Source organism: Anopheles coluzzii, chromosome 2, assembly GCF_943734685.1.
Source record: "Anopheles coluzzii chromosome 2, AcolN3, whole genome shotgun sequence".
In the NCBI taxonomy this organism is placed as follows: Eukaryota; Metazoa; Arthropoda; class Insecta; order Diptera; family Culicidae; genus Anopheles; species Anopheles coluzzii.
In genome coordinates this window covers 61199754-61223736 of record NC_064670.1, presented here as the reverse complement: position 1 = coordinate 61223736, position 23983 = coordinate 61199754, and the positions used below count along the sequence as shown (strand labels likewise).

At 39.1% G+C, this 23983-nt stretch overlaps 2 protein-coding genes and 1 long non-coding RNA gene across 3 annotated transcripts; 1 reads left to right on the top strand and 2 right to left on the bottom strand.

Annotated features, from left to right (window-relative positions):
* Positions 1-564: 564 nt before the first annotated feature.
* Positions 565-8193, bottom strand: LOC120960099 (sperm-associated antigen 7). Its single transcript, XM_040384054.2, has 4 exons — positions 7708-8193; positions 7453-7609; positions 7044-7384; positions 565-6966 (listed from the first exon to the last, which is right to left on the bottom strand). The coding sequence occupies exons 1-4, from the start codon at positions 7784-7786 to the stop codon at positions 6797-6799; spliced, it is 747 nt and encodes a 248-aa protein (XP_040239988.1). The 5' UTR covers positions 7787-8193; the 3' UTR covers positions 565-6796.
* Positions 8194-15124: 6931 nt separating this feature from the next.
* Positions 15125-18368, top strand: LOC120960096 (serine/threonine-protein kinase PLK4-like). The gene is made up of 5 exons (XM_049608055.1): positions 15125-15343; positions 15544-15639; positions 15735-16916; positions 16987-17494; positions 17581-18368. Exons 1-5 carry the CDS (start codon positions 15314-15316, stop codon positions 17871-17873), a joined length of 2109 nt encoding a protein of 702 aa, XP_049464012.1. The 5' UTR covers positions 15125-15313; the 3' UTR covers positions 17874-18368.
* Positions 18369-18665: 297 nt separating this feature from the next.
* On the bottom strand, positions 18666-23869 carry LOC120960104 (uncharacterized). Its single transcript, XR_005752291.2, has 3 exons — positions 21786-23869; positions 21393-21692; positions 18666-21307 (listed from the first exon to the last, which is right to left on the bottom strand). It is a non-coding gene; the product is annotated as an uncharacterized LOC120960104 (long non-coding RNA).
* Between the last annotated feature and the right edge of the window lie 114 nt (positions 23870-23983).

Here is a 23983-nt window from a genome sequence, read left to right as displayed (position 1 = left end):
CAGGTGTTTAGTATGCTAAAACATGCACTGTTATACCTGCTCTCGGGGTGCTATAATTATAACTGCTAAAACTAAGGGTGAAAAACTACCAAGGCTGGCAAGCTCTTTAACACGTTGTCTGCCACCATACATGCCCACTGAACTGCCCCGTCAGGCCACGGAATCACTCTTTGAAACGATTGCATTTGCTGTTGCATTTTTTCTCTTTTAAATCAAATTCACCAATGTTGTCTCAGTCGCTCCACAATGTCGTTTGTTGGGCTAATTCCATGGAATTTCATTCTTGGAACCCCCCCCCCCCCCTCCCCTCCCTTCCCTTCCCTTTCTTTACCTCTCGCAAAAGTCGGTGACATTCCGACTCCAACGCTTTGCAACGCTTTGGTGACGCGCATGCAAACGATGCTACAACACTGACAGGCAAAGCAAGGGCCGATCAAAGGGACGTGAAACTGTGAAAAGATCGTTTACGTATTGTCCAAGCTGTCCCGATCAACCTCAACTTTGTGATGAGTGTTTTAAGATTTTGCATCAAAAGTAAAGGATGAATAAATGAACTCCAAGATCTTATAATTATTGTTCATTCTCTTTCTCATTTATTTATGAAAACATAATAGAAACTCATTTTGATATTTTAATCATTTTTTTAAGAAATAATAACCGTGAAAGAAAAGCATTGTGAAAGAACCGATCAAATACGTGCAAATTTATCTCTTGTAACACGTCTTTTACAATGTGAAATGTGTCAGCCACTATGTGGCTGACGTGGCCCGATCGGAAAAAACCCGTCAGCCACATAGTGGCTGACGTGGCAGACAACGTGTTAATGCAAGGGCTCTGGGGCGGTGAACTTGTATGGCGTGCGAGCCCTCGCGCGCCCTCGCAAATCCCTGTCAATTGCATGGCGGGCTGTTATACCTGCTCTCGGGGTGCTATAATTATAACCCCGTCAAACATTGCGAGGGTTGCGAGTAGTATCATCTGCTCGAGATCTTATGATATTTTAAATTTTTTTTTTTTTTTTTCTTATTATTATTATTATTTATTTTTTTTTCATTGTTTACTATTTTTAATTACAATATAGTGGAGCTCTGATTGATATTAGACCTTTTGTGCCTTTTACACAATATACTGGATAAATTTAACAGTTTACACATCATGATATAGATCATGTTTCAGCCATCGCGTTAGTGTGGAGTTCTTCTGCAGGGAAACGTTTTTTTGAAAAAAACCCTGGTCACATTGAGCACTTATAGTCTAAGAAAAAATGATAACGAAAGAGAATCTAGTCTAAACCTTATCTACACTAATCTTTCCTCTATTACATAAATTTATAATCTAGTCTATTTACTTTAATATAACCTATTTACAAATCGCCACGGGCTGGACGTACAATTTGTTTTATACTTTTCTAATAGTAGATCAGCATATTGTATTATTTTTATCATATTTGTTCTTTGATGAATGTCACTAGTACTATGCCAAAGTGGTAAATTAAGGATTCGTTTAAGAAATTTGTTTTGGAACACTTGGATTTTCTTTAAGTGCGTAGAGGCACTTTTTTCCCAAACTGGGTATGCGTATAATAATATAGGTCGTAGGATTTGTTTATAAAGCAAAAGCTTATTTTTTAAGTTTAGTTTTGAATTCCTGTTAGTAAAGCTATATAGAGATAATGAGGTTTTTGTTGCAGAGAGTATTCTATTTTCAATATGTTTTTTGAATGTTAACCTTTTGTCGAGTGTAACCCCCAAATATTTAATTTCATTTTTCCATTCCACTTCATTATTATTAATGTTTAATTTTCTATCTGGCAATTTTCTTCTACTTGTGCAACGCGAGAAAAAAATAGCTTCCGTTTTAGATTCATTTACTTTCAGCTTCCATGTTTTGCAGTATCTTGAATACTCATTTAGTCCTTTGTTTAGGCTTTTTATAATTGTTCTTGGACATTTGGCAGAGGAACTAATCGCAAAGTCATCGGCAAAACAGTATTGTTTGACATTTTTCATTTTCGGAATATCGCATGTGTAAATATTAAACAGAATCGGTGACAGCACGCTTCCTTGAGGAAGACCTGCTAATGGGTGGAACGGTGTGGAGGTAAAATGATTTATGTGAACCGAGCCTGTTCGTGTTTTGAGAAATGAAGTGATAAGTCGAATCAGATTTGGAGGAAAATTGAAAGATACAAGTTTAAATAACAATCCTTCATGCCAAACCGTATCAAAAGCCTTTTCTAGGTCTAGTAATGCTAATCCTGTTGACTTCTTATTGTCTCTTTGTGATTTTATAGTGTTTGTTAATCTGTGTAATTGGTGAGTTGTGGATAGTCCAGCTTGGAAACCAAATTGGTACTTTGGGATAATGTTGTGAATGTCAATGTGTTTTTTTATGCGATCAGCAATTTGTTTTTCAAAGATTTTTCCCAGGCAACTCAAGAGGCTTATCGGTCTATAGTTTTTAGTATCGCTGGGATCTTTGTTTGGTTTTGGAATAGGAATTATTTTTGCTTTTTTCCAATCATTAGGGAAGTAGCATAATTTTAAGCATGCATTTAAGATAAATGTCAAGTAAATTATTCCCTGCATCGGTATTTTCTTTATAGCTGTGTTATTAATGTTATCAATACCTACTGATTTTTTTGATTGTAGTTTCTTAATTATTTGACAAAGTTTTTTTGGTTTAATTAATTCTTTATCTAAGTTAGCTGGTAAGGAGTGAAAGTTGTTGAATTCATCTAGTGTTTTTTTAACTAAGCGCTCCTGAGAGCTTTTTGTTTGTATTGTGGTATTGTTAGCGTTTTCAAAGTGAGCTTTTAAGGCTTCACATTTCTCAGGATTTGTTAGTAAAAAATTTCCATGTTCTTTAATTGGGGGTATAGTTTTACTGTCTCCATTCATGATCCGAACAAATCTCCATAGCCTAGTATTATTACGTGTTTTGTTCATTTTTTCTAAGTTGGTAGACCAAGCATTGTTTCTGATCAGGGATATTTCCTCTTCAACTTGTTTTGCTAATGTTTTGTACACATTTTTTAAAGCATGGTTCCACCTATTTCTTTGCCATCGGCGCCTTAATTGGTTTCTGTATTTCATTTTGTTTAGTGTAGCCTCAGGGATTATTAATTTATATCGGTCTATTTTAGTTAGTGGTACAAATTTGCTATGTGCAGTGCTGATTAGTTTAGAAAAATAGGCTACCATGAGATCAATTTGTTTTTCATTGTTAATTTTAGCTAAATTCAAGTTTGACAGCTCTATGTGTTGGGAAATGTATTTTTGATACCCTGTCCAATTTGCTTTGGAGTAGTTTGGAATACTGTTGCCACATGGTTTAAAGCTATTGGTTAAGGAAATTTCAAAGATAACCGGAAGATGGTCGGATGTAAATTCGGTTATTGTTCGTGGTGATGTTATCTGGTGTAAATTGTTTGTGAGAACGAGATCAATAGTGGATGGATTTCGATTTTCATCACTGGGAAAGTATGTAGGGTTATGTGGATGGTGAATCGAAAAATTTCCTCTTTGTAAAGTTTCAAAAAGGGTTTTTCCCATCCGATTTGCACTTTGGCAATTCCATAGCCTGTGTCTAGCGTTAAAGTCGCCACAAAGGAAATAACTGTTTGGGATAGCACTCAATAGGTTAACGTCTGCTTTAAAACTCTCACAATCTCTGTTTGCTCCAGGATTATATACTGATATTATACTTATTTTTCCTCTTTCAGTTTGTAACTGTATGCCTATGGCTTCTAGTGATTTTAATTTGAATGAAGGAAGTAATTTATGGGTGATATTTTTACTGACTACTATAGCTACACCACCTTTTGTTGTAGTTTCTCTATCTAGTCTATGTATAATATAATTGCAATGTGAAAAACGCATATTACATTTAAGGAATGTTTCATTCAGAGCTGCTATTTGTATCTTATTTGCATCCATGAAATTGAAAAATTCATGTTGTTTGCTGGCTATGCCATTGGCATTCCAATACATGATTTTTAAACCCTTTTTATTTGCCATTGGAGAAACAATATTTAGCTGTTATCTGTACTATTACGGAAATTAAATCTTTTTTGTTGCGACATTCGCTTAAATGTGTAAATACGTCTTCGACAATTTGGCCTATTTCTTCAAAATTTATGTCGAAATCTCCTGTAGAAGTGTTTTTCTTTGAATTGAACACATTTGAATAGTTAATCGGCACTTGGCATGGCTTGGGCGGATTTCCTATTGAGGGAAAACTGTTTTCGTTGTATTTGAATTCTTTCGTCTTAGGTGGTGCTTTAGTTGCTTTAGTTACGCTTACACGTGTAGGACAGCCTGAATAATTGGCTGTGTGGTGGTCACCGCAATTAGCGCAGCGCAGCTTTGTCGGCGCTATTTTACCGTCTGGGCTAGTAGTAGTTACGCTAAGCGGACAGGATTTGGATGCGTGTGAACCAGCGCATTTCACGCACACAGGTGGGCGGTGGCAGTTTGCGTTACCGTGACCATAACGCTGGCAATTTTTACACTGCATTGGCCCGCTTGCAGATGTATAATATTCAAAAAATACGCGATGGTGGTTCACTGCTCGAATATTTTTGAGTTCACTAAGGGTTATTGAACCCTTCACAAAATGTAATAGATACATCATCTGATCGTCGAATTTCTTTCTACGAATCTGTAATTTTTTTATCGCCGTTGGTTTTACATGCACTTCTTCCAGTGCTGTTTTGATTTCTTCCAAAGGATAATCTGGGAGGCCAAAGATGACAATTTTTGTGGTTTTTTCGTCATCAAGCTGATGTGTGTAGAAGTGCGTCGAAGTTTTTTTGAATTCCTCGATTATTTTACGAAAATCACTCGTGTTTGTAGCATGCACTACGATACCTTTCACGGTAGTATTTGTTGTGTAATTAACTACACCAACACCAGTTATTTTACGATGGACATCGCCTACAGATGTGCCGGTCACGACGATTGGAGGTACACGTTCGGTTTTACGCACACTTGCTCTCGCATTGTACGAGGAGAGAGGAAGATCTTCACTATCACTTAGTAACTCGAACGAATTTCTGGTTTCTACCGTCACATTGTTGTTGCCAATATTGTGACGTATTGTTGATGCTTTTGGTGGTCTTCCACGTCGCTTTTTACCACGATCCATGACGATGGATCGGGTGGGCGATTTTTTTTTAAAGCTCGGCAATGTAGTGCCTTGTTCTGCACGGATACTAACACTGTTACAACTCTGAACGATTTGTATACGCCACTCGATCTCCGCAAACAAAAAACACGTCTGTTTCGGGCAACGCTCGGTGTGGGAATGATGATATTTTAAATAATATTAATTTTTTATTCATAAATTATTTTTTTGTGGTGTTATTTGGCAAAAAGATCACTATTTCAATTTTTGTGGATTTTTTCAAAAAAATTTGTACCAATCCAGGAGTTTAGTATGCTACAAATCGCACTGTTATACCTGCTCTAGAGGTGCTATAATTATAACTGCTGAAATTAGGGGCGAAAAAACTGCCTAGGCTTTCAAGCTCTTTAATGCGATGGCTCTGGTGCTGTGAACTTGTATGGCGTGCAAGCCCTCGCGCGCCCTCGCAAATCGCTGTCAATTGCATGGCGGGACTGCTAAAACTAGGCGTGAAAAAACTACCAAGGCTCGCAAGCTCTTTAATGCGAGGGCTCTGGGGCGGTGAACTTGTATGGCGTGCGAGCCCTCGCGCGCCCTCGCAAATCGCTGTCAATTGCATGGCGGGAAAGGACAGCAAAATGATGATCAGTATGGCGTCCCGCCATGCAATTGACAGGGATTTGCGAGGGCGCGCGAGGGTAGAGCTTGCGAGCCTTGGTAGTTTTTTCACACCTAGTTTTAGCAGTTATAATTATAGCACCTCGAGAGCAGGTATAACAGTGCGATTTGTAGAATACTAAACACCTGAATTTTGACATTTTAGTTTTCAAAAATCCACAAAAATTTAAATAGTGATCTTTTCGCCAAATACTACCGCACAAAATATAATTCTTGAATAAAAATCAATGATTTTTTAAAATACCATAAGATTTCGAGCACATGAAATCTTTCGCAACCCTCGCATTGTTTGACGGGGTATTACAGGGTTTCACACTTTATCTCAAGACCGCGGGACCCCTTCCCGAATCTGTCTTAGCCAAAGCCAAGACTGCGGTATGATGCTTGAAAACGTTGATGATACCTGAATTCATCGGATGCAATGCTGAATCTGCGGCACATTTCTCGAAACACACTGGTTCGCGCCGAGGACATGCGGTCGAATATTTTTTTACTCGGATAACCTTTGTGTACATCAGTGTACTGAAAATAGTGAATTATTTTTTCGTGTTTTTACCAGAAAAGATTATTTAAACAGTTCAAACTACTTTCTTAACACTTGTAAATATTTTAATTAAACAAATATGCATTCACTCATTTTATTAAATTGCCTTTTTTTGGTAAAAAAACGAAAAGGATAATTGAGTGTTTCTAATAGACTGATGTACACAAAGGTTATCCGTGTAAAAAAATATTCGACCGCATGTCCTCGGCGCGGACCAGTGTGTTTCGAGAAATGTGCCGCAGATTCAGCATTGCATCCGATGAATTCAGGTATCATCAACGTTTTCAAGCATCATACCGCAGTCTTGGCTTTGGCTAAGACAGATTCGGGAAGGGGTCCCGCAGTCTTGAGATAAAGTGTGAAACCCTGTATAGCCATCGATTGAGCAAACCAATGAAGCTATGGAGCTTTCGTTATTTTTCTATGGATATTTGATTTTCTAGTCGTTTAAGCTTTATCTGTGGCGCCTGGGATATGTCTTGATGCCTGCGAAGATACTTCAGTCGAATATGGCCCTTCCTCAAGTTCTTTATGCTGAGTTTTAAGTCGTTTCTTCGTTAGTATGTCTGCCATTGTTTGTTCAATTGAGCGTACGTCTTTTTTGTTTGCACTAGGCACTAAAACGTAAATTAGTTTTGAAATTAAATATTGCTTTTCTTTTATGATCTAAAATTACTGTACAATATAGATTTACCATATCCATATGATGCATTGATTTCAGTTTTACGAACATTTTCCATTTTCACTTCTTCACTGAAAAGTTGCATGTATTTCTTAGTGCAGCTGGAAACTGGTGTCAACTTTTCAGCTCTCGTTATATGTAAATCACTTGTGTCACCCGATTGCTTCAAATGCTTTAATCGACGTTTTTCGGCATACTGTGCAGCAGTTTCTTCGTTCCAGACTTCACCGTTTTTTCGAGCATTCAGCTCATCTTCACATGGAAGATGCTCTTTTTTGTACACTACTATATATCGTTCGCCTTCCATTCCAAAACTCATTCCTGAAAGCCCAGCCGTTTCTGACACATCATGCCTGAAATTAGAAAAGCGTATGCATGATGATTATCACTTAGATCAACTCGTGAGATTAATCATACTTACACTATGGATCGATGAACTTTATCCATCGATTGAAATTCTAAATTATGCCGATTTTCATCCTTCATAAATCGCCCTAAGCGTTCTTCTACATACGTTCGAAATCGATTTAATTCCTCACGTTGCCTGTTTTTCACGCATTCATACTCCTTTCTTTGTTCTAGAGAATCAATTATTATAACAATCACGAATGCAGCCTCTTACAAATATGTATTGAAATACTTTCTGTATCATTTGATGTTTCAATCATCAACTTACTTTCATACATGTTAGTGCCCTTTTGTTGCTTTGATGGAGGTCGATCCATTGATCCCAATATTGAACTAAGAAGGTCCATTTTACCGTTTTGCCAATATGCCAAACAACTTTACAAGTTTTACGATGAAGTATTTACATTGCAGGATGATTTTTGGGCAAAGTGGTTAGAAAGGAGGTGTCGTCATACAGAACATTTGGCCATCAAGGCTTTAGAAAAAAGCACAAAACCAGGATCGACGGCAGTTGTCAAAAACGACGAATGTTGCTGGTTTACAAGTATGATAAATGAATTGTTTTCGTTCAATAAATATTTGTATAGCACAACAAACTTGTACTTTGCATGCACACTTTATAAATCGGCATTTTCAACGTGATATTGCGGCTGCTGCCTGTAAACAAATATCGACGACTGTTGTCAAACTGAATCTCAAAATAGCAACATGCCAAACGCTAAGAAGACACCTCCTCTATATTCCACCGTGCCTATACCCATTTTGATATACAGTCTGTTCCCGAGTTACGCGGTTCTCGACTTAAACGGATTCGAAGATACGCGGTTTTCTAAATTTGACAGACCATATGTCAAATCAGTACAATTTGCTTCAAGTTCGGTAAAAATTTCATTTTTGCTTTCAAATTGAAACCGCTTAAAAGCCAGAAATATTAGAATTTTTCCCACAAATCATCGCGGGAACGCAGAAACGGCGTAACTCGGGAACAGACTGTACAGCCTGTTCCCGAGTTAGGGCGGTGGCAACGCTCATCGGATGCGATTTTATCGGATGAGATTTATATAGGATTTGACAGATAACGTCGAACGTGCGATTTCGTCCAAGGTGTTATAAATGACAAGGTGAAGTTGTTCAGAGCAAAATGACATTTCTCGACTTGACATTTCTCTTCCGGGGGCTCCGGTATAAAAATCGGGGAGGGCTGGTGCGGGGTACTGAAATTTGTATGCAGAGAGTGACAGATGTCCCCCACAATGTCGCCCAGCAAAAGCGATAAAAATCAACCTTCTAAATACATTATCCTTGATTTCGTCGTCCGACGTTATCTGTCAAATCTCATACAAAAATTTGACAGGCCGTCCGATAAAATCGCATGCGAAAAAGCGTTGCCACCGTCCTTACGCGGTTTCTGCGTTCCCGGCGAATCCGCGTAACTCGAATATCCGCATAAGTCGAATTTCTCATTTTTTGAATAAAAATACTATTCAATACTCAGAGTTTTTGATTTAATTTAGTACTTTTATACACTTTATCATTTATTTGATATGATTCGTCCAGAAAATTATTATATTTCTGGCTTTTAAGCGGTTTCAATTTGTTAGCATAAATGCAATTTATACCGAACTTGACGCCAATTGTACTGATTTGACATTAAATCTGTCAAATTTAGAAAACCGCGTATCCAAGGTGAATTTAAAAATATTAGGTGGTGGACTCTAGTGCATTTTGACAATTCGTCACTTGACGTAAGGTCCCCAGGATTCAAACTTTGTTTACATTAATTAAATTTGTTCATATAATTTATCTGCCCCATTTTTTCGAATAAATATTCTTTAAAAATATATTTTGGACTTTGTGAGTTCTTATTTAACATTGAAACATACATTAAAGTGTGTTATTTTGTGTTATTCTGTGAATTTATTCTAGAATTCTTTGTGTTTTCGACATTTTTGATGATAAAAATTAAGAAATCATTATTATTTTTCAATTTTTACATTAATTCCTCATTATCTACGAGCCGCATCGACAATTTACTTGAGATTAGAACTCATGCTAGCATGATTTTAAATTTCGTGCATAAACAAATCATCAAATCTTTTGTTAATATATTACGTTTTTTCGATAAAATCAATAGACACACTAAAATGCACATAATAACAAAGAAATCTGTTATATTTGCTAAGCTTTGTGTGCGGAAACCAATGGTCAACGGTTCTTAAATGACGTAAAGTCCCTCAACTATGGAGACCCCCCAAAGGCCCTTATCCACCACCTGATATTTTTAATCCACCTTGATCTAGCCTTAGCTTTATAAATGACAAGGTGAAGTTGTCCAGAGCAAAATGACATTTCTCTACTTGACATCAAGGTGTGTTTATTAAGGAGGTGAATTGTTAGCGCGTTTTCCGGGCGCCATCATTGAGTATTGTTATGTCAAATCGCATACAATTTTCTATACCACCCTCCAGCCCTCCCCGATTTTAATACCGGAGACCCCAGTATTGTTATGTCAAGTCGTGAAATGTCAATTTGCTCTGAAGCACTTCACCTCCTAATATCCATACACCTTGCTTGACATATCTTTTCCGGGGGCTCCGGTATGAAAATCGGGGAGGGCTGGTGCGGGGCAAGGTGGATTAAAAATATCAGGTGGTGGATTAGGGCCTTTGGGGGGTCGCCATAGTTGAGCGACTTTACGTCATTTTAGAACCGTTAACCATTGGTTTCCACACACAAAGCTTAGCAAATAGAACAGATTTCTATGTTATTATGTTGATTTTTGTGTGTCTATTGATTTTATCGAAAAAATGAGATTTATTAACAAAAAAATTGATTATTTGTTTATGCACGAAATTTAAAATCATGTGAGTAAGAGTTCTTATCTCACGTAAATTGTCCATGCGGCTCGTAGATAATGAGGAATTAATGTGAAAATTGAAAAATATAATGATTTCTTAGTTTTTATCATCAAAAATGTTGAAAACACAATGAATTATAGAATAAATTCACGGAATAAAACAAAATAACACACTTTAATACATGTTTTAATATTAAATAAGAACTCGCGAAGTCCAAACTATATTTTTAAAGAATATTTAATCGAAAAAATGGGGTAGATAAATTATATGAACAAATTTAATAAATGTAAACAAAGTTTGAATCCTGGGGACCTTACGTCAAGTGACGAATTGTCAAAATGCACTAGAGTCCACCACCTAATATTTTTAAATCCATCTTGGGGCTGCTGCCGAAAGTCGGAACAATAAGAGAGCGGTACTTGTTCCGACGCAATGCGTTGCGATTTTGCCAAAATGTATGGGATTTGATAGACGCATGCGTTAACGACGCACGACGCAGCGTCAAAGTAGAAAAATTTCTATTTCGACGCACGTCGTGATGCGTCTGTCAAAATGGTTTAACCATACCGTGTGAAAATCGATATTTTTTCACGTTAAATTGTTTTGAGCGCAATTGGACGTGTAATTGAACTACTAAATAATTTTATTAACAAAACAATATAAATGTAGAGAAAGTAATTTCGTAATTGCTGCAAAACAGGTGTGTGCGGGTCAGTATGCAATATGCAATAAAAAAGCGAAAACATGCTTTGAACTGTTTTGAGCAGAACTGGAAATGATTTTACAGTTGTAATTTAACATTATAATCACATCAGAACCTATAAATAAGAGGCATTATTGCTGTTTGTTGATGTTTTTCTTAGTAAAATGTGTTGACACATCCATGCAGAACGCAGCGAACAGATACCAGCGTGCGTCACGCAATGCGTTGCGATACGCTGCGTCGAAACAAGTACCAAGCCCTAACCGCAGGACTCCACACAGCATAACACGGAGCGCAACATAACAACTGACAGCGACCAAACGCTTCACAAAACGCTTGCGGAAGAAGGTAAAGTGTTTTATTAACTGTCGGTCATTGCAGTAGGCTGGTAACTTTTCTACGAGCAATGATCGGCCTAATAAGGATATTCAACACATGTTACCAGCAAAGAAGCGTTTTCTGAAGCGTTTGGCAGCTGTCAGTTGTTATGTTGCGCTCGGTGTTATGCTGTGTGGAGTCCTGCGGTAACACATCTTGGATTTGGCTGAATATACCCATATAACCAAGATACCGAAAACGCCACCAATTTCTTGTACTAAAAATCCAATTCCATTAAACAAAGCTAAAAAACTATCAGTTTGGTGGGTTAAGCCACACGGCCACAGAAGCAGCCACTTCAATGTTGTTGAAGTTAGTTTTTTATGCACGGGCAATTTATTTGCTCAACATGTTTCACCTGTAATAAAATGTTATTTAATTGAGCAAAGGAAGCAATTAAACGTGTGTGTTTAAGTTGGTTTGTTGTAAAACATTCATGTGTAATATGTGTATATGTGCGTTTGTTTACTTGCGATCGAACTCTTCCATTTCGCTGGTCAGTGCATAGTTTATAGACTAATAATATTGCGGAAGTTTAAGTGCAGTGATGTAAGTGAATGAATTTAATCAATCGAAGAGTTAAAATCCTGTTCAGCATATTGACCTTAGCCAACCCTTGACCAAACTTTTCCTCAAAGCATTTTTGGAAAAGGTGGGTTAAGGGTGGGCAAGATAAATACATCGGTTCGGAACTGGCAGCTCCGATTGTTCTAAAATTTGGTGGGTTAACGACTGAATCGACCACCACAAACCCACGTGGGTTTGAAGTGGTTTTAGAGCGTTTCTACATACACCGAGAATGCAGCTGAGAAAATATCTGACAGCATACTTTGACAGCGACAGACAGCATTTTCGGTGAGAAAAATCTCCTCAGCATGCAAAGAACGATGGAGCTGAGAAAAAATTGAATTGGCAGTTCATAGCGATCGATCAATTATAGTTTTTATTTTTGTCGTCTTATAATCGTAGAAATATTATTAAAAAGTAAAAGAAACTTTTTTGATTTCATTTTAGCGATTCAAATGGATTTTTTCAACATCATTTTAAAAGTCTCATCTCGGCGCTTTTCAGAGCTTCTACACACACCGGCATGAGAAATCAATTGTCAATTCTCTCACAGCCATCTCTCAGCGGCAGTCTCGGTGTATGTAGAAACGCTCTTACAGTGGGTTAAGGACGATTTGGTTATTTGGGATACCTTTTAAAATTGATCAGAACACTACAATGCGTATGTCGACACATAATATGGCCTTTCTTGTACCAAATATCACCAATTTTACGACAAACAATGAACTAACTTAAGAGAAAAATAAATATTTGTAAGCCAGTTCACACCGTACGCTATAACCATCAAACAGTCAATTCTCTTTAATGGCTGCTCTATTGAAACGTCGCATCAAAATGGCTGTCAAAACGGGCCAAACTAAGCAACATAAAATTAATAATTAAAGTGCTTTTAACACCAATCTTAGGAAAGTAAGAGTGTTAAATTGCTTTAGTCATTTTTTTGTACATATTAATATTGATAAAAACATATTCTGACCCGTATTCGCGCTACCGAAAATAGGAACCACAAATAACCAAATCGTCCTTAACCCACTGTAAAACCACTTCAAACCCACGTGGGTTTGTGGTGGTCGATTCAGTCGTTAACCCACCAAATTTTAGAACAATCGGAGCTGCCAGTTCCGATCCGATGTATTTATCTTGCCCACCCTTAACCCACCTTTTCCAAAAATGCTTTGAGGAAAAGTTTGGTCAAGGGTTGGCTAAGGTAAATATGCTGGACAGGATTTTAACTCCTCGATTGATTAAATTCATTCACTTACATCACTGCACTTCAACTTCAGCAATATTATTAGTCTATAAACTATGCACTGACCAGCGAAATGGAGAGATCATTCACAAGTAAACAAACACACATATACACATATTACACATGAATGTTTTACAACAAACCAACTAAAACACACACACGTTTAATTGCTTCCTTTGCATAATTATATCACATTTTAACACAAGTGAAACATGTTGAGCAAATAAATTGCCCGTGCATAAAAAACTAACTTCAACAACATTGAAGTGGCTGCTTCTGTGGCCGTGTGGCTTAACCCACCAAACTGATAGTTTTTTAGCTTTGTTTGATGGAACTGGATTTTTAGTACAAGAAATTGGTGGCGTTTTCGGTATCTTGGTTATATGGGACACACCCTGCCGAAAATAGGAGCAACATCAATGTTTGCATTTTCACGAATATTTATGAAAAAGGGCTTTGAATCGACAAATAAAAAATATTGCATGAAAAAGGGCTTTGAATCGACAAATATGAACTAACATACTATGATAGTTCATCAACCACAATAACTTCACTTTCATGAAAAATAATTAAAATGAATTTGACATTTCTTGGACCATTATCCGTGCAAATCGATTAACCGGCAACCGTCCGGTCCCGAGCTACCCGGATAGTCGACGTTCTACTGTACCTTACCGCGCGGCTACATGAGGTGAAACATACAGCGAAATGAACTATTTGACAGGTGAAATATCTGACAGGTCCAACTAAAGGGTTAGGGGAGACACAACATCTGCTTTGGAAATTCTATTAAAAATAATATCTTCTTCTTTCAATATCTCGATGTTGAAGTTATTTGATGGATTTAAATACGATTTTGTGGACGTTATTTGTTAACATTGCACATCAGCTGGTTGCTGTGATGCTTTATCCGTCAGATATTTCATCTATCAAATAGTTCATTTCGATGTATATTTCACCTCATGTGGCCTCGCGGTTACAATTGACAAAGAGCGTTTCTACATACACCGAGAATGCAGCTGAGAAAATAACTGACAGCATGCTTTGACAGCGACTGACAGCATTTTCAGTGAGAGAATTCTCCTCGGCATGCAAAGAACGATGGAACTGAGAAAAAATTGAATTGGCAGTTTATAGCGATCGATCAATTATTGTTTGCATTTTTGCCGTCTAATAATCGTAGAAATATTATTAAAAAGTAAAAGAAACTTTTTTAATTTCATTTTAGCGATTAAAATGAATTTTATGAACATCATTTTAAAAGTCTCATCTCGGCGCTTTTCAGAGCTTCTACATACACCAGCGTGAGAAACCGGTTGTCAATTCTCTCACAGCCATCTCTCAGCTGCATTCTCGGTGTATGTCGCTGTCAAAGCATGCTGTCAGTTATTTTGTCAGCTGCATTCTCGGTGTATGTAGAAACGCTCTCAGATTGCGCATATATTTATCTGTCAAACGGACCGGTTTGATATATGTATCTGTAAAAAAATAAATTATGGATTAGAATGTGTTCAAAACATTTTTTTTGCTTTTGGCATTAATCTGGCTCGTAAAAAAAACATGATAATTCGATTATTTCGGATGAAGCATTAATGTCGCTTAAATAAAGCGCGAGACGAGTAGCTCTGTTTGCAAAATTTAGCTACTTTTTATCGCGTCGTTTTCGCTGTATGTCTATTTGAACGGTATGAGATGACACAACAGCAGTGTGCGTTTTGTTGACATCCGCTAAATTTGGAATTTAAGCATTTGTAATAATTTCTTTTGATGTACGTACAATTTTTCAACACTTTATTCAACAAGTGAATGATAAAAAATAAACTCTGAGCTATTAATTCTGTTGTCATGTGACGAATTGTCAAAATGCTCTAGATTCCACCACCTGATATTTTTAATCCACCTTGAGATTCCACTACCTTATGTTATTAATCCACCTTGGAGCCAAGCATATTTCATTGCAGAGGCGCGTTCTTTTGTTTGCGTGTTTTTAGAGAAACTTTGAGGTTTAACTTAGCGCGTTTTAACTTTATTAGTGCGTAATTCGTTTTAGTTGATATTAATTACGGATTGAAGTGTATTTTCCTAGCATCAATTAATCGCTCTTGAAAGGACTGCAAAAATGATGGAAAAATTTGGTGAAAAAATCGAGGTTTGTTCAGGACTATTGGATTTTTAAGTTGTGAATTTGATGTTAGATTGCTAACAACATCAACCGTTGGTTTTTTTTCTAAATTCTTTGTTTGTTTATTTTTTCCACTTTTGGTCCGTTTATGACAACTGTTTACCGACTTGTTCGTTTCCTCGTTAATTATATTGTTTTTGCTATGATTTATTCTTGTTTTGTTTTAGGAATACGAAGTAGGTGAAATTCTCGGCAAAGGTGGTTTTGGATGTGTGTACAAAGCAAGATGTTTAATTTCGGGCAATTCTGTTGCGATAAAAATGGTATGTTTGTCCTATATAGTATTTGTGTTGTTGTAACATATGTTGTTGCCTTGCATTTTGTTGATATCATTTCAATTATTTCCTTTTCATCTTAGATCGATAAACATGCAATGCACGCTTCTGGAATGGCCAACCGTGTTCGTCAAGAAGTAGCGATACACTCAAAGCTTAAACACCCATCCATTTTAGAAATGTATACATTTTTTGAAGACTTTAACTTCGTTTATTTGGTACTCGAGTTGGCCGAAAATGGAGAACTGCAGCAGTACCTAAAACAGCGTATTCAGCCATTTAGCGAATTTGAAGCTGCAATGATCTTACGTAAGGTAGTGGACGGACTATTTTATTTACATTCGCATAGAATATTACACCGGGATATCTCGTTATCAAACTTATTATTAACAAAAGAAATGAATATCAAAATAGCTGATTTTGGGCTTGCAACACAACTACATCGGTCAGATGAAAAGCATCTCACCCTTTGTGGTACGCCGAACTACATTTCACCAGAAGTAGCCTCACGTGCATCGCACGGTTTACCAGCTGACGTATGGGGTTTAGGATGTATGTTATATACTCTATTAGTTGGCAAGCCACCTTTTGACACAAATGGAGTGAAATCGACATTGGCGAGAGTGGTATTATCTAACTATGTTTTACCAGTTCATCTATCGTCTGACGTGAGTGATCTGATTGAACGGTTACTCAGGAAAAATCCCGCTGAGCGAATCAAATTGGAAGAAGTCCTCAGTCATCCCTTCCTTTCCCGGTATGATCTAGGCCATAAAACAGCCATAAACAGCATGAACGCTACAAATAATAAGTTTAACTCCGGTATGGACAGTGGCATGGGCACTATCGCCGGCAGCAGTGTAAGCAAATCAGATTTATTTAATGGTAACAGAGGAATGACACAAGCTAACGACAGGCGCAGCGACCATCAAAAGCAAGATCTAAATGGTGAAAAATTCACATTAGTTCATCCATACTGGAAGCAAATGCATCAGTACGAAATAGAAAATATGAGTTCTTATCGATTTCAACCTAATTCGCAAATATCACTGCTTGAAAAGTTTAATAGTGTGGAACTGGTTCATAAGTACAACATTATTGAGGACAAACTAATCGAAAATGACAAAACAAAAAACCTATATGAATTGAAACCGTCTACAGATTTTTTGGGAATGAAAAAAGAAACAGAAGTATGTAATCCTCAACAATATATATCCCGAAGGTATGTTACTCCTGTATCAGATCGATCGATTCATGAGCAAATAGTAAGTATGAAATAATATAGTATCATTTTCGTATTGATCGAAATTTATCGTTTCACTTTCACCACTTTAGAACCACGGGCATGTAACATCGGAGAATAAAAACAATAATATGCATAAAGCTTCGGGATTTGTTCCAAATAACCATCGTCATACTATGCGATTTGACACACTGCGATTGCTACCTACAAGACATCGCACAAAACATGTAATTCTCACCATAGTTGCCGAAGGTGGTGATGTCGTCCTAGAGTTTCTTAAACCAAGAGGACGGCAACGTGAGGACCGTGTTGTGGACGTGTGTCGTATATCAGGAGATGGTTTAAAATTCATATTGTATCACCCGAATGGCAATCGTGGTGTTCCAATAAAGAATGAACCGCCAGACTTACCATCCAGAAGTGCTGAGGTCATGTATAATTATGAAGATATTCCTGAGAAACATTTTAAAAAATATATGTATGCAGCTAAATTCGTTCAAATGGTTAAAGCAAAAACCCCAAAAATTACATTATATAGTGACAAAGCTAAATGTCAGCTCATGGAGACTTTACAGGATTATGAAGTTGTTTTCTATGATGGTATGTATCCATAATGATTATTGCTTGGCTATAATCTGTTCTGTTGTTAAATATTAACTGGAATATGATGTTCTCTTTTCATACAGATACAAAAATTATACTTAGTTCGACGAATAATGAGATAAAAATGATTGATGGAAGTGGCAAGGTTTATCGAGGATTGGAATCCATATCAGCTATAAACATTACATATCTACATCATTTTCAAGAAACCCGAGAACATTGCCATAGGATCGAAAAAATGCTGTCCACTGTATCATATTCCGGTAAAACGTTTCCGGTCATAATTGGAAGACGTCAAGGGAACTTCTGTGGCAGCATTGCTTTAAGGAAAGACGTGTTTAATTACCGGTTTTCTCCACTAAGTGTACGAACTTGATTTAAAAGAAGTTTATTACTATTGCAGGTACAATTACAATGTAAAAACTATGTATCATACAAAGGTGCTGATTAGAGATTTAACCAAAAGATTACATGAGAGAGTTCATCCCTAATTAATTTCTTTTTGATTAACACTTTGACAGTCCTACGATGAAACAAAAAAAAAATCACAGAACCATAATAAAATACAGTCTTTCCCCGAGTTACAAGGTTTTCCGATAGAACTCAAGACAGAAGGACACTGTCATGAAACTAATCGATAATGTGCCGCAGTCTTGCGATACAAATTCGCAGATCCCGGTATCGTCAACGTTTTCAAGTATCGTTCCGCAGTCTTGCGATTGATTCCCGCAGATTCATAAAAGTGTCCCGCAGTCTTGAGTTCTATAGTAACCCTGTATAATATTCCCAAGCAACATTTTTATTGTACTTCTATCATCAATGCGACCGTTTGTTTTAGATAGTTGAATAAAAAATTTAACTGTACTGATTATTCATGCTAATTGTTACATTATAAGTACCAAAAAGTCTTATTTTGGTAAATCATTACACTGTGGTTCGCGGACAAAAGCTATCGTAGTTTAAAAACTCTTAAAATGGAAATTAATTTCGATTAACATTTTTAATAAGCAGAAAATAAAACATCTTGAAATCATATTTTATATATAACATATATGATATGTATTGATAAACTACATTAACTACAAGATTGCATGCCCTACAAATTCAATTCCTTGGTTTTGCCAAGAGGTGGGAAAAAATAAAAATAATAGAAACCCCAAAGGCCACAGATTAAGCTTAAACGACAATTAAATCGAATATCTATAGAAGAAAAACGAAAACTCCATAGCTTCATTAGTTTGCTCAATAGATGGTATTACAAACGTGTAATCCCAAGCGCCACAGATTAAGCTTAAACGACTGCAAAATTGAGTATCCATAGATAAAAATGAAAGCTCCACAGCTTCATTGGTTTGATCAATAGATGACGTATTACAACTCATCATTATATTGCTTTCCTTTTTCTTGCAATGTGTTTCGACAACTTTCATCTTATCATGCCCTATACAGCCTTCTAACTTTCTGAGCAAAAATTTATATGAATGGTCGTGTGGTCAGATACGTGGGTATCAACACCAACGACCATTACTCAAATCTCACTTCCCGGCAAACAACCCGCAGTGCAAGTGACAGCGATTTGCGAGGGCGCGCGAGGGCTCGCACGCCATACAAGTTCACTGCTCCAGAGCCCTCGCATTAAAGAGCTTGCGAGCCTTGAAAGTGTCATATGAGCGAGACAGCTGTATGTCAAGTGTATGGCTATCTCTTTCTGGCAAGAAAAAAGCTCCAAAATGCAACGGTGTTGGTGGACTAAATTTAAATGGCCAAAAATTTTGACCACACACACTCTCTCTCCCGATGCCTTCCCCTGTCCTCTCTTCCTTCAGGCCCCTTCCTCTTATTTCCGCGCGCCGTTCGCTTGTGTGCGATAGCTCATCAGCTGGTACTGGTATATTGTAGGGTTGTAGTTGTATCTTGAATTGGCGATTGGTACATATATATGTAGTGTATTTGGTTTTACCTGTGACCTTGACGATGCGAAAGCCGGTCAATTCTGGTGTTGAAGCAATATTTGTGCTATGCTGGTGGTTTCCGTTCCGTGCCGTTTCTGATGTGGCCATTTGATCGCCATGTCGATCAACGGTTATGAAGCCAATTTCAAACGAGCGAAAGTGAAGGAATAGTTCCGTACCGAAAATTTGATTTTGTATCACGTGATCTCAACCCGATGTAAGCTGGTTTTATCGGCCGTATGAGATAATGATTTCATGTGTTTGTGATTTTCCCAAAAATTGACCCACAATTCAATACGATTTGACTATTTTAATTGATTCCTCATACCAGTGGCGGATCTAACGATAGGCGGACTAGGCGGTCGCCAGGGGCCCCGCCGATTCAGGGGCCTCGTAGATCGCTAGTTTATAGTATGCCGTATGGACAGAGTACTAGCGACTAGCCCCCGGAAGGATGGAAGTTGGGGCCCCGAGGCTGGCGAAGCTTCTATTAACTGCTTCTTTCCATTTTCCCTTCTCTTCTTCTTCTATTTGTCGTATACCTGGTCATGCCAGCCAATGCAAGCTTTAGCGTCTTTTTAGTACCACACACCCGGCTGGCCAGTCCTTACTACGAGGGGACGGTCTATATGAGGCTTGAACCAATGACGGGCATGATATTATCATCCTTTATGTATCCACATTAATACAAAATGTGCGACAAAACAACACATAAACGTCGTTCAACAGCTCTTTGGTTTATTTCTTTAACACATGATTATAAAGCCACATACATAAGGAAGAAGAAAAAGAAAGCCACATCCAAAAACACACGCGGGAGGGGGAGGGGGAGAGAACAGCCACTCTCGGTTCCGTATCAAGATCCTCTCTGAGGACATCACACGCTGACAGTGCCTCTTTCAACGGTGAGCCCTCAGGATCGGGCAGTGATCTGTGCACATCCATTTGAACGTGTCACCAACTGATAATAAAACATTAGAAACAGACTCTCTCACCCGCAGGTACCCATTTTCTACCATCTGTTACACATTCTGTGACACACCGTTTTGTCTGTCCTTGCGAACGACTATGGGCTGGATCTTTCAGTACCAGGGGTATGACATGGCCTACCCATCGTGGACAGGCGAGTATGGTGCGCTACAAGCTACCCGATCCACCAGGTTAATCCAATGATAGACTAGCCGCATCCCTGCTGTTAGGGTTTGTAAAACACAAGACGAGGCAAAGCGACATGCGCAATCGAAAAGCAGTCCGCAAAGAATCCAGATAAAATAAACTAGTGAACGTGCATACAAACCTTCTAACAAACTAAATATATGTCATCATCTTTATTCCCCCTTTAAAAATGCGTAGTGTTTTATGATAATATAAACTAAATTTATTTATCTTAAATGTTGTGCAAAACCCACAAATACGAGTGGAGGCCCTAATCAGTCACATAAATGTAAGATTGGTTTAAGCGTCTAGCAGGGAAATATTCTAAACTAGAGCAGGATTTAGTAGCAATTTAACTTGCGAGTGGGGGGTGAGTTCCTTTTTTGGGCCCCCTCAAGACCACGGGGCCCTACGCGGCCGCTTAGTTTGCTTAGCGCTTATTCCGCCCCTTGACCCACACGGGCTTGTCAAAACACTTAACTTAAAATTAAGCATATCGATGTATGCCTTAAAGCGTACTTAAGTCTAATCTTAACTCGTTAACATCATCAAAATAACACTATTAACGTGACGTCGTATAGATGTGCGAAAGTGGGTTAATGTTACCAATTTGCCGCTGGAGATGAGTGTTTGTCGCCTTTCCGGGGTTATTCGGTGGCATGTTGGTGCTGCCAGCGAGCGGCCGTCGATGAAATCGATACACCTGAGGGAATATAAAACATTTGTTTTAGAGAGAAGATAAAACAACAGATCTAGATGTAGCGATAGTGCATCTAAAAGGAACTCACTTGTGGGATTTTTTCTCCTGCCAGGAAATTTGACCGCAATCAGTAGTGCGGTCGGTTCGGTCCTGTTGCTGCTGCAGCTATTGTGAGGCAGAGGATAATGATCAGAAGGGTTGCATTCCTGCCCCGAACGTTGTTAACGAGCGCGCTCGACATTGTCTCACGGCGCAATCTGGGCACCCGGTGCCGGCTGGGCCTCTAGCGTGTTGTGCTGGTAGAGCCCGACTCGTCGCCGTACAGCTTCCGGAGGATCTTCTTGAATGGTTCCTCGTAAGCCCACGTTCCAGGATAGAGGAAAATTGGCTGCAAAAAAGGAATAAACACCGTGATTAGCATCCTAATCCCTAGCTTCACCAAACAATCTTCTTCTTCTTTCGTGGCCCACTTACAACTTACCGTATCATACACAATCATACACAGCGCACAGTCGCAAACACCTGCCGCAGGCCCATATCATTCCTGCATTATATCTGCAAGTTAAAAGAGGCCATATTCTATTAAAATAATGTTTCTTTATCACCGTAATCGCTGGATAACGCGTGCGCGAGTTTAGAGTGCAGATGGTTCTCCAGCCACGGGGCCCCAACGACCATCTTTCTGGGGGCCCTTGTCGCTAATACTCTGTCCACTTGTAGACATATGGCATACTACAGACTAGAGATTTTCGGCGACCGCCTAGTCCGCCTACCGTTAGGTCCACCGCTGGTTCATGACGGTGTTTTTTTTTATCGTGGAGGTGCATCCTTCCCCCTGCCTGCAGCGTATGCATCGAGCAGGAGACAGTGTGGCAGTATGCAAGTTACCCGCTGGACATAAGCGGTCGCGCGGCAACGCCATCATTCCGCACATCTGCATGCCCGTCGTGGGTTCGGTGGTGAGGGACGTGAAAGCTCAGCTCGACAGAATCGCTATAGGAGGAAGCGCGGCAACTAGACTAGATTAGAGAAATTAGAGCGAGAGGTACCTCACCAACCCTCGCATTGGTTGCCGGGTTGCTTCAGTGCTGATGGTTTCGGTTGGAGTTTAGTATTTAAACAATCGCATCGCCGTTCTAGTTCTAGCGATGCATAACTTCAATGCGAAACCATACAACAGTACAGAGGAAACGAGAAAGCTCTCCTCCAAGCGAGGAAGCTCAACTGGTTGGGTATCCCACAAACAGATGGCGCCACCAGCTTTTTTTTAGCTATTTTTAGAATACATGAGTCGTTTGCCGTCTGCTAAACGAGGTCTTTCTATATTCCGTTTAGGTAGAGTGCTTGAGGCGTTTAGAAGCCGTTTAGTGGTCGTTTAGTGGATTTGTGGCACTTGGGATGGCCCTTAAGGCCCGTGGCAACGCTTCATCGGATGCGATTTTATCGGACGTGCGAATCGTACGCCGTGTCAACGCTCTTCCGATTCGCATTGCGATTTTTTAAGTGTGTTTGACATTTGAAGATAAACAAAACGACAACAACACAAAGCAGCCTCTGAATAAAGGCTAACACGGTAAAGTTAACTTTAAATAAATCTACTGTTAGTTCCCGCTGCGCAAAGCGACGGAAGAAATCATGGAGTTCTGAGACCCGCTGCGCAAAGCGACGGAAGAAATCATGCCGTTCGGAGAATTTTATCATGCCATCTTTTTCCCTCCAACGGCAAATTTGTCAAGCAGCTCGTCGAGCTACCCGTCCCTGGCTCCGCCTCGTACCCCTCGCCTGAGCGCGCTGTCGAAGGTTTGAATGTGTTGGTGCGTCAGACGGCCAATCGCTGTCAGCCGTCGTCCGTGCTTTTTCCCTCCATAGCGCTATCTCTTTCACGCGTGTGGACAATGCTCGCGAGCTGTTGTGGCGCCTAAAAATGCCGTTAACAAACATTGCGGCGATGAAGTTGCATTTTCACAAATCAAACCAAAAAATTGCAATGAGTTCAAACACTGCAATATAAAAATGACTAAGGAATCGCTAGTTTACGCAGGAGGGTTTGCTGTGCAACGCGCAGAACCCTAATTCGCATTAACACGTTCAGTCCGGCGCTGATTTTCATGAGCTTACCGTTCCGCCGGCATCTAGAACGCAAGCTGATTGTGAAACCGGTATACTGGAAAGTTCACTGGCAGTCCCTGGGGCCTGCCATCGTGCTGAACGTGTTAAGCAGTAAGCATAGCACTAAGATTTTGCTTTCGCCTGTTGTGGATAACATAGATATGCTAAGCATCCTGCGCATGGTTGTGAGTGTGCGTGTGTATGCAAAACTGTCGCCGAATGTATGCTCTTCCGGAATGTTATGATCCATCGGTCAAAGAAAGCAAGGTGTTCATGAAAGGCGGAAAGACGAATTGAGGCCCCTGTAAATGGTAACTGATGACCGGGAGGAGGGGGTACTGGCACACAGCTGTTGGGAGATAGATTGAACATTATACTTAAATTGCTGGCGGATGGAGGGGGGGTGGCCATGGAACCCCTACGGTCATCGGTCACAGGCCCTAAAATTGTTGCCGGCATGAGGGGTGGGGTGGGGGGGGGGGGGTGGGAGAGTGCAGATGGTTCTCCAGCCACGGGGCCCCAACGACCATCTTTCTGGGGGCCCTTGTCGCTAATACTCTGTCCACTTGT

Coding starts and splice junctions, on each gene's coding strand:
- LOC120960096 (XM_049608055.1), top strand. CDS start 15,314: ATGATGGAAAAATTTGGTGAAAAAATCGAG. Junction 15,344..15,543: donor AATTTGGTGAAAAAATCGAG/GTTTGTTCAGGA, acceptor GTTTTGTTTTAG/GAATACGAAGTAGGTGAAAT. Junction 15,640..15,734: donor ATTCTGTTGCGATAAAAATG/GTATGTTTGTCC, acceptor TTTTCATCTTAG/ATCGATAAACATGCAATGCA.
- LOC120960099 (XM_040384054.2), bottom strand. CDS start 7,786: ATGGACCTTCTTAGTTCAATATTGGGATCAATGGATCGACCTCCATCA. Junction 7,385..7,452: donor AAAGTTCATCGATCCATAGT/GTAAGTATGATT, acceptor TTCTAATTTCAG/GCATGATGTGTCAGAAACGG. Junction 6,967..7,043: donor CAATGCATCATATGGATATG/GTAAATCTATAT, acceptor TTTACGTTTTAG/TGCCTAGTGCAAACAAAAAA.